Source organism: Gorilla gorilla, chromosome 11 (assembly GCF_029281585.2).
Source record: "Gorilla gorilla gorilla isolate KB3781 chromosome 11, NHGRI_mGorGor1-v2.1_pri, whole genome shotgun sequence".
NCBI lineage: Eukaryota > Metazoa > Chordata > Mammalia > Primates > Hominidae > Gorilla > Gorilla gorilla.
The window spans coordinates 101773487-101788757 of record NC_073235.2 but is presented as its reverse complement, the minus strand read 5'-3'; the positions used below and the strand labels follow the sequence as shown (position 1 = coordinate 101788757).

Here is a 15271-nt window from a genome sequence, read left to right as displayed (position 1 = left end):
TAGGTCCACGCCATTTCCAGCCTAATTGGTCATGCCATAGGGTAGTAGTTTGAGTAAAACCTATCTATAGTTTTATGTCTACTTTCTCTGCAAGTCAAAAGCCATATGTTGTTATGGAACTAGTATAGAATTTTTTACTCCTTTCTTTTGAAAATATTATCAGTACTATTGTTTAAAACCTATGCCCCCTATAGCTCTGCAATTCAATGGGTCAATATTGATATAGTCCAGACTGACTTATGGATATTGAATGTGGAGGAAAGAGAGAGAATGAATAAAAATGAGACAGAAACAGACGTTGGATGTAAGGCCTTATGAGATTTACCAAACTTGACTTAAATGAAAACTGTCCTTACTGGGTCTAAATGGTGAATTATGTGATTCTGTGGCTTTGAGAGTGGCTTTGCCTCTCGGCCGTACTCCTCCTGTGCTCCTGCAGTGATGCAGATAGTGTCTGTGGGAATAAGCAGCTCTATCAGGTTTCCTTTTTTTTCCATATTCATTCTTGCTTATATACTGAATTTATTTTAGTGCTGACATAGTTTGACTTACTAGGCCTATGTACATGAAATATGTTGCTTGACTATTTAATTTGTGTACATCTTTGCCTTTTGACAGTGTGATTGTGAATTCCAACCTTAAGCATTCTTTTGCCCTTTGTTACTTTCTGGACTTTAAAAAATTAATCAGGGATTTATGCCAGTATGGAAAGGTTTATGACAGTATTTTAAGACTTAATATTACTGAGGGATGGTTGTAGAATGCCCACTGACCTATAATAAGCATGATTTCATAAAATATGTACAGCGAATCTTCCTTAATAGATAAACTATTCTCTAATTTATTTGAAAATCCAATGACCTACATATTCGTATGTTCAGAAATCCCCCTTTTACTAACATTGTTTCTCCTCTGAGACCTTCCATCTGAGCAAATCTGTTAAATGAAGTAGAGGAAGCTTTGATCCAAACTAGGCTAAATCCAGTGGAACGGATGCCCTGCCACATGTGAATGGGAGCATTAGAATGCCAGAAAAGGGAAATTAGGTGCGATCCTCATATCTTCTCTATACCACTGTCTCCTTACCTTGGTAGCAGAGTTCAGGAAACATCCTTATGCAAGGAATTAGCAATAAGAAGACTGTATCATTTGAAAATGAAACATTTGCCATACTCATTATGTTGTGTGGGGTTTTTTTTCTGCCTCTAGCACATCATGCCATAATTAAGAAAGTTTCAGGCTCATTTTGTGTCTCAGGTAGTTCTTCTGAGCCGGTTCTTGGAAACATGTTTTCAGCTGCAAGTACAGATGTGTTTTGCAAAATGTGCTATTCTTTTCTAACAGTAAGTCTCTAATTTGGTATCTTGCTCCTTCAGTTCATTGAAAAAATTGTAGAGTTACACAATTTGCAACCTTACATCAAAGGCCTTGCTTGGGAAAGCTGTGCATCCTGGTCTTACGTGATAAAGAACAGGATTTTAAAAATCCTTTGGGAACTCATTTTGTTGACCTGTCCTCATTTGACTACTTTTAGTTTTTATGAGACTTTGCAAAAAAGTCTGCAGTTTACTCATCAAAGCCACATCATTTGAAGAAACTTAAGACAAGGATCATGAATACAATTTATGAAGTCACTCAGCAACTGGAGAATGTTTTCAGTGGATTGGAAAATTAGATTGAACGATGTATCAGGAAAGCTGACAGTAAGGTCAACTGCTAAAATGTAAACATTCATGTGAAATGGCATGGCTTTTGCTTTTATGCTCTGTTGACACACTGTTTATAGTATATTCATGCCCCAAATTATTAAGGTTAAAAATGACTCAGGACTTACTAAACATTATATTTTGAAGTGGCACAGTTAGGAAGTGATATGTAGCAATAACATGAAAATCCTGGCAACCAAAATATTTGGGAGTCTGAGCTTCAGTGTGTTACCAGTCAGTTTTTTGGAGTAGAAACTTCTCTTTTAACTCCTTTGTTTGAGTTATACATATTGTTAGCCAAAGGTTGGCACAATTTAATCATACATACAGTTTATATTTCTAGAAAATTTGACCTTTAAGGTATTCAGAATTCTGTCAGCCTACATCTGGTCTCAGTCTTCATTATTTCTCACTATCCAATAGAGATACAAGCACTCAGCAAGTCATAGAGTAATAGAACACAATGTAAATCCAGGGATCTTCACTCCATGGTCCAGTGAGCTGGTTATAAAATGACAAGGAAACCTGTGAAAAAAGGAAGTCCACCCACTGAAAGATGAGTTGTAAATATGAAATACCACAGATCAAGCATGAACCCGTTATTGAGTTTTGAAGTAAATAATATACCCTCTTTTGATTTCAGAACATTAAATTAATAAAGTAGGAAGAGATGGCCCTGGTTGCTTCATAAAATAAACAGTCTTTCATTTCAGGATCACTGGCTTGAATTCATAGATTTACAGATTATAATAATATTAATATCTCCCAGGATAGCAGTGTCTCAAAGTTATTAGATTGCTTGAGGGTAGCCCTGTAGATAGCAGGTTCCCTTTAGTTCCTCTTGCACATATAAGACTATCTGTTGTTAATTGGCACCTTTTTCAGGCACTCTCAGCCACAAAACATGGATTGGTAGGTCAGAGGGCTTGTCTAAAGAGACTTGGGGAGATGATGGCTTTGTTTGTGCTCTGTCTATAGAGAAGGCTAATTTAGCAGCTGTCAAACCTATGCAACTCTCCTCTCACTTCTAAATCTACCTGAAGTAGAGACTTGTATGTAAAAGAAGACCTTTCTTTTCTCCTTTCACAAAACTCATGCAAGAGAATCAGAAGAAGCAAACATGATGACATACTGGTCTGTCTTGTTCTTTCTTTTTTTCTTTTTTTTTTTAAGACAGAGTCTTGCTCTGTCACCCAGGCCCAGAATTCAGTGGTGCCATCTCTGCTCACTGCAACCTCTGCCTCCTAGGTTCAAGCGATTCTCCCACCTCAGCTTCCCGAGTAGCGGGGACTACAGGCATGCACTGCCATGCCTGGCCAATTTTTTGTATTTTAGTAGAGATGGGGTTTCACCATGTTGCCCAGGCTAGTCTAGAATTCCTGAGCTCAGGCAGTCACCCACCTCAGCCTCCCAAAGTGCTGGGATTACAGGCGTGAGTCATCACGCCCAGCCTATCTTTTCCTTTCATCCCTGACCAATGTGCAAAGTTCTTAAAAATTAGTTACCAGACTCATTATAGAAAATTCAGGCTTCTCTGTTTTTACTAAAGAAAACTCACTTTTGATAAGTTTTATAAGCTTGTTTCACCATTCTCTAACAGGGAATGATTGACTCATTTTACACAGATAGAGGTCTCTATCCTCAATGAGGACTTTTACCTCTAGTGAGTATATTTCAGTAGAAACATGCACTTTTTTTTTTTCTTGTTTGTTTGTTTGTTTTTAAATGGAAGTCTTGCTCTGTTGCCCAGGCTGGAGTGCAGTGGCATGATCTTGGCTCACTGCAACCTCTGCCTCCCGAGTTCACGTGATCCTTCCACCTCAGCCTCCCGAGTAGCTGGGATTACAGGCATGTGTCACCATGCATGGCTAATTTTTTTTTGTATTTTTAATAGAGACAGGGTTTCCTCATGTTGGCCAGGCTGGTCTTGAACTCCTGACCTCAAATGATCTGCCTGCCTCGGCCTCCTAAAGTGCTGGGATTATAGGCGTGAGCCACCACATCCAGCCGAAACTTGCACTTTTAATGTGAAAGTCCATTGTTGTATTATTTAACTAGTCTCCCGAAATTCTGAGTGATGTTATATTTGCAGTATGATTTTTATTAAAAAAATACAAGGAAGCACTAGCTTTAAATTCTGTTATTTATATATTTTTCACCATTGCTCAATTAAAGCAATTTAAAAAATATATACAAGGCGTTTTCCTTTCATGGTCATTTATTGAAATGATGACCATTTGGCCTTGGGTTAATTGCATATTTGCTCAAATAAAGTGAAGGAAGTTTAAAGGCCAGAAATGCTGAGAGAAAAATATATTTGTTATCAATTTGAAATTACTAGGTTGTTTCAATTCTGTATACAGTTCTGTGTCTAAAATTGTCAGTATAGACTGCAGAATTTACTTCCAAAGTTCTCTGACTGCAATACCTATAAGAAATACTTTTTACGTCATGAGCTGGTACACACCCACAGATGAGCATGTGCACACACATCTGTATGTCTGTCTCTAGCTATATCTCATTTCTACCTCTCCCTATCTGTATGTTTCTAAAGCAAAGGCTTCATGAAAGAAAAAAATCCTTCATGGAACAATGCTATTACCATGTATTAAACACTTTGGTACTTTGTAAGGTTTTTTAATTCCAATTCATAATAGAAAGTTAGTTATGATATGCTAAATTATGATCCACTAATAATTATGACCCGTGTTTGAACAGTGATAGAGATTAAAGCTGATTTTTAAAGATAGCAAAGTTACTTAGAGAAAGAAAGTTGTTTTACTTTTCTGAAGTATAAATTGAATATTTTAATTTAGTGTTACCTAGAATATTCATGTGGTCATTTTGCATCATATAATTTATTACATTTTTCTTTATACCTTCTCTATGTCAAATAGTTTTAATTATTCCACTTCCTGTAAGTTATTTATATTTTCTGCCTTCTCTATGAGAAGACATTTAGCAAAATATAACTAGAGTGTCTTGAATATTTAAAGTTGTAGATGTAAAATAAAAATTGTACTGTGATGTTTATGTATTTATTCGTCAAATATTAAGTATTCAGAAACTATACTAGGCATCCTAACAATGGCTAACATTGATTAAACTCTTAGTATGTATCACATACAGTTAGAAGCTCTCTAGAGGACCCTATAAGGGAAGCAGAACTATTTTAGTTTTACAGGTGAGGAGACTGTGCCATAGGGAGATTAATTGATACTTGTCCAGTTAGAGCCCAATTTCGAATCCAGCGAGTCTGACTTCATGACTCATACTCATAACTACTTTATTCTCAATCATTTCTGCTACCACAGAGTGGAAGATGAAGGGCATAATCCCTTCTTCAAAGAGGTACAGGGGTAAACAGACTTTCAAACCAGTAATCCTTTTGTGAAATCATTAGGACTGTGACATGTCCCATGTGCTATGTGAGAACAGATGCTTTTGACCCTGAAGGTGATTAAAACTAATGCAGAAATATTTCAGCAGGAAAGAATAATATTTTGTAACTGTTTCAGAAAAAGTCAGCTCAAGTGTTAATAGACTGCTTTGCTTATATCTGAAGGCATCTGATACATTTGAGATATAAATATTCAATAAATGTATTTGTTTTGTTTTAGGAAAGTACTATTTTTGCCAATATTTTGACAAAGTAGCCAAAGCTAGTAAATTTTTGGGGCAGGTTGCCAACAGTTGTTTTACAGAACATTCATGGAAACTAGGAATAAGAAGGGCCCAGAACTTTGTGAATGAAATAGTCATAGTGCCAGGTACTTGAGGTGTGAGTAGAAACCATGTATGTGCCCAGAGCTGAAGAACACTACTAGTAACACATTTCCAAAGGGAACCTGTTCAGTTCTGTTTGCTTTCACTTTTTGGTGCTAATGTGTTTTATAAATTTTGACTTGGATTGTGCGTAGCCTCTTATTCCAGTACGTAAGACTTCCTAGAGACACCAAGGAGGAAGGGATAATCATTACGTAGATTAAGTATGCAAAAACAAACAAACGAAAAACATTAAAGTTGCCAGGAATCTGATTTTGGCTAAGTTCCTCTATTGTACATGCTCAAATGTGGCTTGGTCAAAGGTATTGCAGTTAAGGGAACACAGACTGTTTTGGCTTCAAGAATGCTCTGTTGTATCTACTCACTTTGTGTTACGTGGGTACTGTATTCTGATGTGAAAGTTGCCACTAGTGAAATTTTATTGTATCCACAAAAAACAAATCTGTGAGACAAGTGTTTTACTTAATAAATTACAGACTTAGGGTGCCTGAAATATTTGCTCTAAAATGAAGTTTGCATGACCCAAAATTTCAGTTTCAATTATCTTGTTTTCAGCAGGCTGGATGAAAAGATCTTGAGTATACTGTGAGTCATGTTTTCAATATGTAGTCTCCAGAGCCTGCTGTTCGCTGTTCAGCAAAGATAGGACTCCCACTCCCAGAAATTTAAAAAATATGCATTTGGTGCCTTCTTAGAACCATTCCTATATATTACCAACTGGCCGCTAAGTGCAAAATATGCAGATTCTGCCCCCAAGGAGTTTACTGTATCATGGGAGGAAGGTTTTATAGTAGCACAGTGCAAAAGATGTCTCATAAATGTGAGGTAGAACTATTACTGTTTTGGTTCAAAGGAGGGAGAAAGTATTTCCAACTGCAGGGTACTGTACATACATATACACATGTATACCTAGTCTTTTAGTGCTTTGCAGAATATATCTCTATAGTAACAACATTTGTCTGCAGATGTTACTTTTGTATATGCATTTATATTTGCAGAATACATTAATTCCCTTTAGATGCTCAATTCTATCCACCCCATCCTACAAAAATGCCACATGCATAGGCTGTCTTTCCTAATAAAGAAATATTGTAATAAAAGAGAGGGTTTATTAAACTAATGCAATAATGACATTTTCTTTGAGGATTTAACACATCATTTTTAATAATAAAAATCAAATTGTCATTGTTGTGCCCTGTATACCTTTTATTCAAATCAGACTAAGTACTCTGGCTTCGTGGCTAAGCAATGCTCTGGGGTGTGGGGGATGGGGTGAGTATTTTTAGCATTACACAAATGAATTTCAGCAGCCAGATTCATAGTGGGGTTGTAGATTATGAACACAGAACCCAGGGAAACCTGTTAATATTCGTGAACTGAGGGGGAAATGCCTTTCATGAGTATCTAGAAGGAAATGAGAGACTGGAGGTTAGGAGAGAAACGATTTTGTTGGGTCAGCTTTCAGGTAGTAGGATACCAGTACTTTCTACAGCCATGTCGCTGATTTAACCGCTTTGGCTAACTCTGAATTGACCACTGAAATTTAAGAGTTCATTTTGTGTGATTAGACTAGGTTTGATATCACATAGTTTTCTTAAGAGGTTACCAGTTTTTTGCTTTCATGTCAGCTGGACACAGATATTTTAGAATTATGTGAAAATTAAGGCTAGCAAGCATACAAAGGGGTGAAACATGAGGAATAAGGGACCTTATTTGGAAGGAACCTTTTTTTTTTTTTTTTTTTGACATTTCAAGGGAAACGTGATAGGTTTTCCAGGGGCAGGGTGGATGGTTGGCCCATATGAGTGCCAAGGCTCCTTCCACCTCTAGCCTTCTGTAATTTTAATCTGTAAAATGGGAGGATGTGATTTGTTTTAACTTTACTAATTGGTTATGACACCAGTTGTTTAAAGCAATATGTAATTATGAACTAAAATGCATTTTCACTAACATGTTCTGAATCATATACCTTTAAAGAGATGTAACTTGATTTCTGAAGATGAGTGTCATCCCGGAATTAATAATTAAAATATAATATGAGGGGATAGGGCTTATTTTCTCTATCTAGTCCAAATGTTTCTAAAGAAGTGCTCAGCGTATGATTTTACTTTTAGCATAGGAATCAGAAGTACATCTAAGCTGTCTTTGAGATTTACATGACATTTGAATGTTTATCTTTGTTCACGTTGGAACCTAACACTTTCCTACTATATCCTTTCTATGAAATGAATATTTTTTGGATCAAGTTACTTCAAAAGGTACATGTTTTAGTAAATAGATGAGCATTGCAAGTTACCAGTTCTACCTCTCATTTCAACTGCCACAAACAGAAACAAAATTTCCAGAAAGGAAAACAGTCTCTAGCTAGCTTGAGGCTTTTTCCAAAGGGAAGTACCAGGGTTTGGCTGGGCCAGTTTCCTAAGTACACACCTGGTGTATATCACTTTAAAAAATAAATTATGCCTCATTAAGTTACAATTAAATGGAATCGTGATATTTGTTTTTCTGGAAGGAAGATGTTTTGCATATTGAAAGCCTAATTTGTTGCAGGTGACAAAAAGGCTGAACAGATTATCTAATATCACTTCATTTTGGGGGTTAATGTTTGCTGGTTAGTTTGTGTATACTTCAGTAGTTCAGAATCATATTAATGTAGACTCTTATTATATTTTTGCTTCAAAATATCTTCTACCACTTTATCAGTTTTTGCACTTTATTTTACAGCTTGTAAGGAAACAGAGGCTTGTCTTGGTATTCTGGAGTAGGCATGTGCTTTCTTTCTTCAAATGTTCTAATACTCCCCAGCTTCACAGGCTGCCCAATATTCATCGTAACTTTATATCCATGTACTATCTATATTTAAAATTCCAGCTAAGTTAAGTCTTACCTCTTCCAATTTTTTTTCCCTGAATCCTGCAGTTGATAATACTTTCTCCCTCCTTTGAGCCAAGGTGACACTAGTTCTGGCTTGCATTAATAATGCTTGGCATCTTTTACACTGTGCTGCTATAATACCTTCTCCTTCCCATCATGTGGTAAACTCCTGGGAAGCAGAATCTGTCCCTTATTAAGTCTCTTCATCCCTCTCAGAACTTTGTATTCAATCATAAATAAGAAATGAATTAATAGACTGATCTGTTTTTTTTTTTTGAGACTAGGTATATTGAATTTGGGGGTTCCCTAGATAATCAATGGGAGATAATGGATTTAGGGGCTCCTGAGGTAATCCATGAGAGGTATAGCCTAATCCTAGGGAGTTACCTATGGTCTGAGAGCCGTAAAGAACAGATATCTGTTAAAATCTAGTCAGTAATGACTTTAACTGTTGCTGTCAGGAGTGGCATGTCAGGCTCAGCATTCCTAAAGCCTGGCCCAGGTGTGAGTTCTCTTATTGCTCTCTTCCAGGGTTAAAGGCCCATCAAAGGTAATTTCTCACCTGTCCCAGACAAGATGTCAAAGGCTAGTGCAAAAACTTGGAAGTAGATTTTATAGAGCCAGTCATGATAACGTTTCCCAGACTTTTCTGAATATCAGCATATATTGTACATGCTAACAATTTGGGACAAACTATATAAATTGTTAAGGAAGTATGGAAATCAAAAGCTCATTGACACAGAAAGTACAGACTCAGAATCTGTAAGGTCATTTAATTTGTTATAAAGAAATATTTTAAAATACTAGAAAAAAATAAGGGCATTAATTTTTCATTAAAAAATTAGCCCCAATTCTTTGTTTTGTGTGTAGAGGTAGCAAGCAGGCTAAATTATGAGCAAGCTAGATGGCATTATAATGTTATTGCTCATTTCGTACTTTGAATTATTTTGCTTTTAATGAATATTTTACCAAACTCATGCATTCTTTGGTGGTCCTGGAAATTATATGAAGCTTGCAAAATGTTAATTAGGCTATGGAAAAGGCCAACTTCCTTCTTTTTCCGCTGACTTGTAACCCAAGAATTATTTTGGAGGGTATCTCTCTACCTTGTGCAGATGTTCGTTCTGCTCCTTTTAGTCAACATGTTTCCTGGTCTTACATAATCTCGGCTAACACTGTGGAGGGAATTGTTTTAATGTGTCCCTGGAGAAGGTTCTGTTGCCTACGATGAGGAAAATACTTAATGATCACTTTACTCAATACTTGCAATATATTTTAATATGATTACTGATATGAAAGTTTAATAAGCTATATCCTGGTTAATTTATTAATTTCCCTCCATTTGCACATTCTCAATATTCATGACCTTTCTATTCATAAAAGTGCATCTTTTTTTCAGTGCCCAGGTGCCGCACCACATTTTCTGTATCCCAGGCTGCATAATGGGAATGTCCAAGTGACACCTCCAGCTTGGCTGGTTGATAATTAAAATGCCAGATGACATAGTGGCAAGGGCTTTAGAAATATTTATGTGAGAGATAAATTATTAATTTATGTTCTATTCAAGACAGTTTCAATATGATAAACATTTACTTATCTTGATAATTAGGTGGGGTGATTTGTGGTATGTGAAAGTTATGCTGTCTATTTTCTTCTGATTTTTTTCTCCTCTGATGATTTTCAACTAACGAAATAGACTCACTTTCCATTTATAAGCATGCAGAATTTGGACTACATTTTTAAAAAATCCCAATTTAAATAGTTAAAAGCACATAAATAACTCAAATGAAAAAGACTCAACAAAACAACTAAAACTCTTCTTGTGCTCACCAGTGAGCCACTTGTTTTTGAAAATGTCTGAGGTGAAAAGAATCTGCTTTGGGACCATAGCTACACATATGAGAGTTTTAGTAAATAATTTAAAACAGTGTTCTGATTCTCTGGGGGTAATATGTGGAGGTGACACTGGCTTCCTTGTTGGTTTGAGACTTTATCTTCAATTAGGCAAATGAAACAGAGGAAACAGTATATTCCACCACCCTTTAAAAATACAAATATTGTGTCTCTTTCACCTCAGAAATGGTTGAGCAGTCATTCTCAAGGATACTTCATATTAATTTTCCTTGGAGATGGATTAATTTCCCTGTAAGGTTTTCCAGTATGTAAAAAATGTAGGAGAAGAAGCTATACAGTTTCAAAATGGAAGAAAAACAGAAACAAATTAAAACACTCTGTGTTTTAAAATTTTTTTATTGATTAAGAATGAACAAACATAATTTTGAGCCATGGTCCATTAGAACAATAGTTTTGTTATGTCGCTATTTCGTATCCAAAACCTTTCCCATAATAAACTCCACAACTTGTTAAAATAATTTCACAGGGGAAGAATAGGTTTATAAACTTTGCCTTTGAGATCTCTTGAGTATAATCATAATAACTAAACAAATTTATCCGTGTTGACCCTAAAACTCCTTCAAGTTTTAGTAATTTGAAATTTATTGAAATACCAAATTTATGAGAGTGAAAGGGAGAGGAAGGAGGGAAAGAGAGGAAAAAGACCAACTCATCCTTTATGTGCAGAATTTATCATTAAAGAAAACTCAAAAAATATCAACCTTAGTGTTTTTTACTGGTATTGAAAGTTGAAATCCACTTTGCTCTTGCTTCTCTGCATATTCATTTGAAGATTTTTATCTTCAAAACAAATTCATTATGAATATTTCAGGTTGCTTAGTGCAAGTGGAAAGTAGGATAGCTTTAGGCAGAACTGACTTTTAATTTCAGAGAGTCGATACTTAGATTGTATCACATTTTCTGGAAGATAAGTGTCTCACTCGTTGCTTCTAAAAGCATGACAAGAAATCTGGATTGTTTTAAGAATCATGTACCAGTCGGTTATTTTTACATACACATCCTACCTTGTCCCCTTCTTGGGCATGCATGCATGCATGCACACACACAGACACAGACGCACACATAAGACACTGATCTGCAGCTTTTCTACCAAGTATTACTTAGAATTTCTCTAATCAAAGTAACATGACACCCAAATTGTGAAACTGTCAGATGACATAGTACTTGTAAGTTTCTTGTAGTAAAATTGACTATGTGATGTTCTGAGTGGTGATTGCTTCCTTGGAGTGCTATGTGATACACTTCCTATAACTGGCATTTGCTTCACTATATTATAATGCATTGCTTTATTTTAAAACATTGCCTACCTTTCCCTGAAGATTTTTGGACAACTAGAGATAGCATATTCCTCTTACATCCATTGCCTTTTCATATTTAAGCCACATATTAGAAATCTGATAGTGTTTCCTTTGCATTAATTTTCACCTGAGTGGAAATGTCTTTGGCATCTGTTCTACTTTACTACAGTTAAAGAAGTGACTTTTCATGATTTGAGTTGCCCCATCTGTTCTAAGATATGGGATTAACATCTCAGGTCTTCCCAGGGGGATAATCCTAAACCCTGTTCTTACACTGCTCTGAGAAGCAATATATTAGCTGGGAATATAAAGTGATGTCTCTGTGTGATAATCCAACAAGTGTGCAGAATGGAAATAGATCTGCACCTACCCCCAGTATGACAATGTCCCACCTTAGATCTCCAGCCCTTTTCTGGAGTCCATATTACTTTTCTCTAGACTTGGCAGCATTTTCCTTTTCTTTGTGAATTCTCTGTCGTCAGAGCACATGAAAACACTAACTTCCTATTTAAATCTTTCTATTTGGGTGAGTCACACATTCAGAAAGTATCTGGGCCTATCATGGCATTCCATGCACACTGTTGTTACAGTGTGCTCAGCGCCTCGCCAGAGGTGACTTCATTTTCATTGCTTTAATGGTGAGATTAGGGTTTCCCCCATGAAGACGTCTCATAAAAGATTTGGGTGCCCTTTGTACATATGTAAGGATAACTATTGTGTGTATAGATTGGGAAATTATCAGAGGGTTAACACAATTTAGCCATTTGCTTTGCGTCTTTTTTTTTTTTTTTTTGCATAAGAAATATCTCTATTGAAAACAGTGGCCGGTCATACAGAAATTCAGCCAATTTTTTTTTTAAATTGATGTAAATCTACCATGCTGTTTAAATGTCGAAACTAAATTTACCAAACTTGGCAGATTTGTAAAGCTAAGCAGGACTGCCAAGTGTTCCCAGTTTCAAGCAGAGAGAGTTCTAACAGTTCCTGAAATACTTGTAGGAGGCACCTGGTGGTAATTGCAGTTTCACAATTCTTCCCAAGTGCCTACCTTGCTAGCTGGCATGTCTGTACACTGATGATTATTACAGTGATGATAAAGTGTCAGAATAGAACAGTCCTAAAATAATGCGTATCCCCCGGAAGGCAAGCACATTGACTTCATGTCGGAGAACCCTAAGGAATTAGTGTGAGGTTCTTGACATCACAGCGAGCTGGTTAAACCAAACAAAGGAGGAGAGGGGTGGAAGACAGAAACCACACACATATACCTGCAAATGTGACTTGGTCTGTTTTTTTCCCCCATTTAATCAGGGATTGTTGTCTGAGATTCTGCGTAAGGAAGAAGACCCTCGGACAGCCTCTCAGTCTCTTCTAGTAAACCTGAGGGCCATGCAGAATTTCCTCAATCTGCCAGAAGTGGAGCGAGATCGCATCTACCAGGATGAGAGGGAGCGGAGCATGAATCCCAATGTGAGCATGGTCTCCTCGGCCTCCAGCAGTCCCAGCTCCTCCCGAACCCCTCAGGTGAGAAACTTGCTTTCTATATTTTTCACTCTTTGTCTTGGAAACATCTTGCCTTCACTAGTTACTGTGTTTTCCCTCAAACATTGAGAGACATAATTCAAGGATTTCTTTCCTTTTTTTCTTTTCTTATTTTATTTTATTTTATTTTCATTTTTTTTTGAGATGGAGTCTCGCTTTGTCACACAGGCTGGAGTGCAGTAGCATGATCTCAGCTCACTGCAGCCTCCGCCTCCTGGGTTCAAGGAATTCTCCTGTCTCAGCCTCCCAAGTAGCTGGCATTAGAGGCACCAACCACCATGCCCAGCTAATTTTTGTATTTTTCATAGGGATGGGGTTTCACCATGTTGGCCAGGCTCTTCTCGAACTCCTGACCTCAGGTGATCCGCTTGCCTTGGTCTCCCAAAGTGCTGGGATTACAGGCGTGAGCCACCGTCCATGGCCAATTCTATGATTTCTTAATCCGCTGAACATGTTGGTCAGAGGATATGAACTTCTGACCATATATGATCCCATACTATATTTCTGTCCCTTTAGGAAGTCCCATTCTTCCATACGTGGTAGGTGAGGGGTAGGAAGGTAGCAGTGGGCACAGGGGCGGGCTCTAAGATGTTTATACATAGCTGCTTAGTTGCCAAAGAAGGAGTTAGGGCATTTGTGTTGAAGCTGAGTTTGCACAGCAAGCACACTGCTTTCCCTCAAATTGTATGTTTATTTGGTTGGGCTGGATGGGGTAGAGGTGGCTGAGGGCAAGGGGCAGAGGGTAGTTTAAGCTCTGTTTTATGTAATCTGAAAAAGAAAAAATGGAGGAACACTTGCAGTGGAAGCATGCATATGCAGTGTCCAGATCAGAATGACTGAGATGTCACTCAATGATCCTTTAGAAAATGATGGTGGAAAGGTAGGCCTTAATTATTTTCCATCCTAGGATGATCTCCCCACAGAATTTGGTGACTTCCATTCTTCCTCTCCACACACTTGAAAAGTATTCTTTTCTTAGGCCCTCATGCAAGTGTATACATCTAGTAATGTGTGCTTCAAAGCTCCTAACTCAAGGGTCAAGGTCTCAAGGCAGTCAGGGGTCATTTCTAGTTCACATCCAAGCCCACTCATTTCTGGCCTATCCCCTATTTCCCCTAAACTTTTACTACTCGTTAGATTTATGATAAGGCCAGTCCGTTCACTGTTGCTATGATAGTTGCAGGTTCTGTCTGAGTGCTAATTCTCAAAACCGATATTTAACTGGTATAAATTTTTTTTGTTTGTTTTTGAGAAGGAGTCTCACTTTGTTGCCCAGGCTGGAATGCAGTGGTGTGATCATGGCTTACTGCAGCCTCTGCTTCTCAGGTTCAAGTGATTCTCCTGCCTCGGCCTCCCGAGTAGCTGGGATTACAGGCACATGCCACCACACCAGGGTAATTTTTTGTATTTTTAGTAGAGGTTGGGTTTCACCATGTTGGCCATGCTGGTCTCGAACTCCTGACCTCAAGTAATCTGCCCACCTCGGCCTTGCAAAGTGCTGGGATTACAGGCATGAGCCACCGTGCCCGACCTAATGGATATACATTTATACAAAGCTGAAAAATGGGCGGTTCAAAACCAAAGGTTGTTTTGCTTAGATATTATAGCTTTGGGTTTGCGTTTTCTGATAAATTCTAAGGAACTGATTAAGCATAGAAGCAGAATTGTATCCTAGTAGAAATATTTGAGCTTTTTCAAGTATATCCATTTTTTCACACATTTTAACTCTTTTTATATTTTTGTACTCTGCAATAAACTTTTAATTGAAGATTACTTTCTATCATGCACTGCCAAATTGTGTTACTTACACTTCAGTCTTTAGTGAATTATGAGTTTTAGTTACTGTTTGAACCAAAAATAAGTCTCTTGACTGCTTACTTTGGATGAGTATAACCAAGCATTTTTGTTTACTTAAAAAAAAATCGGGACATACATACTGAGCTAGTAAGTTGGGCAAGTTGTTAGTGTGCACTAATATTTACTTCTGCTAAATTCATCAATATTTTTGCCACTTTTGAAGCCCATTAAACCATTATAGAAGAGCCCAGGCATACTTCATGGCCATTTGACAAGGCAGCTCTTCTTAGAAAGTTACTTCTGCTTGTTAGAAATTAACACAGATCTGTGTATTTGTTTTCAACTCTTTTGTAC

The 15271-nt window shown here is 37.2% G+C and overlaps 1 protein-coding gene across 3 annotated transcripts in view; it reads left to right on the top strand.

Moving 5' to 3' along the window:
* SATB2 (SATB homeobox 2) overlaps window positions 1–15271 on the top strand; it is a 193549-nt gene that overhangs the window by 120755 nt on the left and 57523 nt on the right. For all 3 annotated transcript variants that reach the window (XM_063695071.1, XM_019022740.4, XM_063695070.1), the window contains one exon: window positions 12890–13102. In XM_063695071.1, the coding sequence (XP_063551141.1) occupies window positions 12890–13102 (213 nt within the window). The remainder of the gene's footprint in view (window positions 1–12889; window positions 13103–15271) is intronic.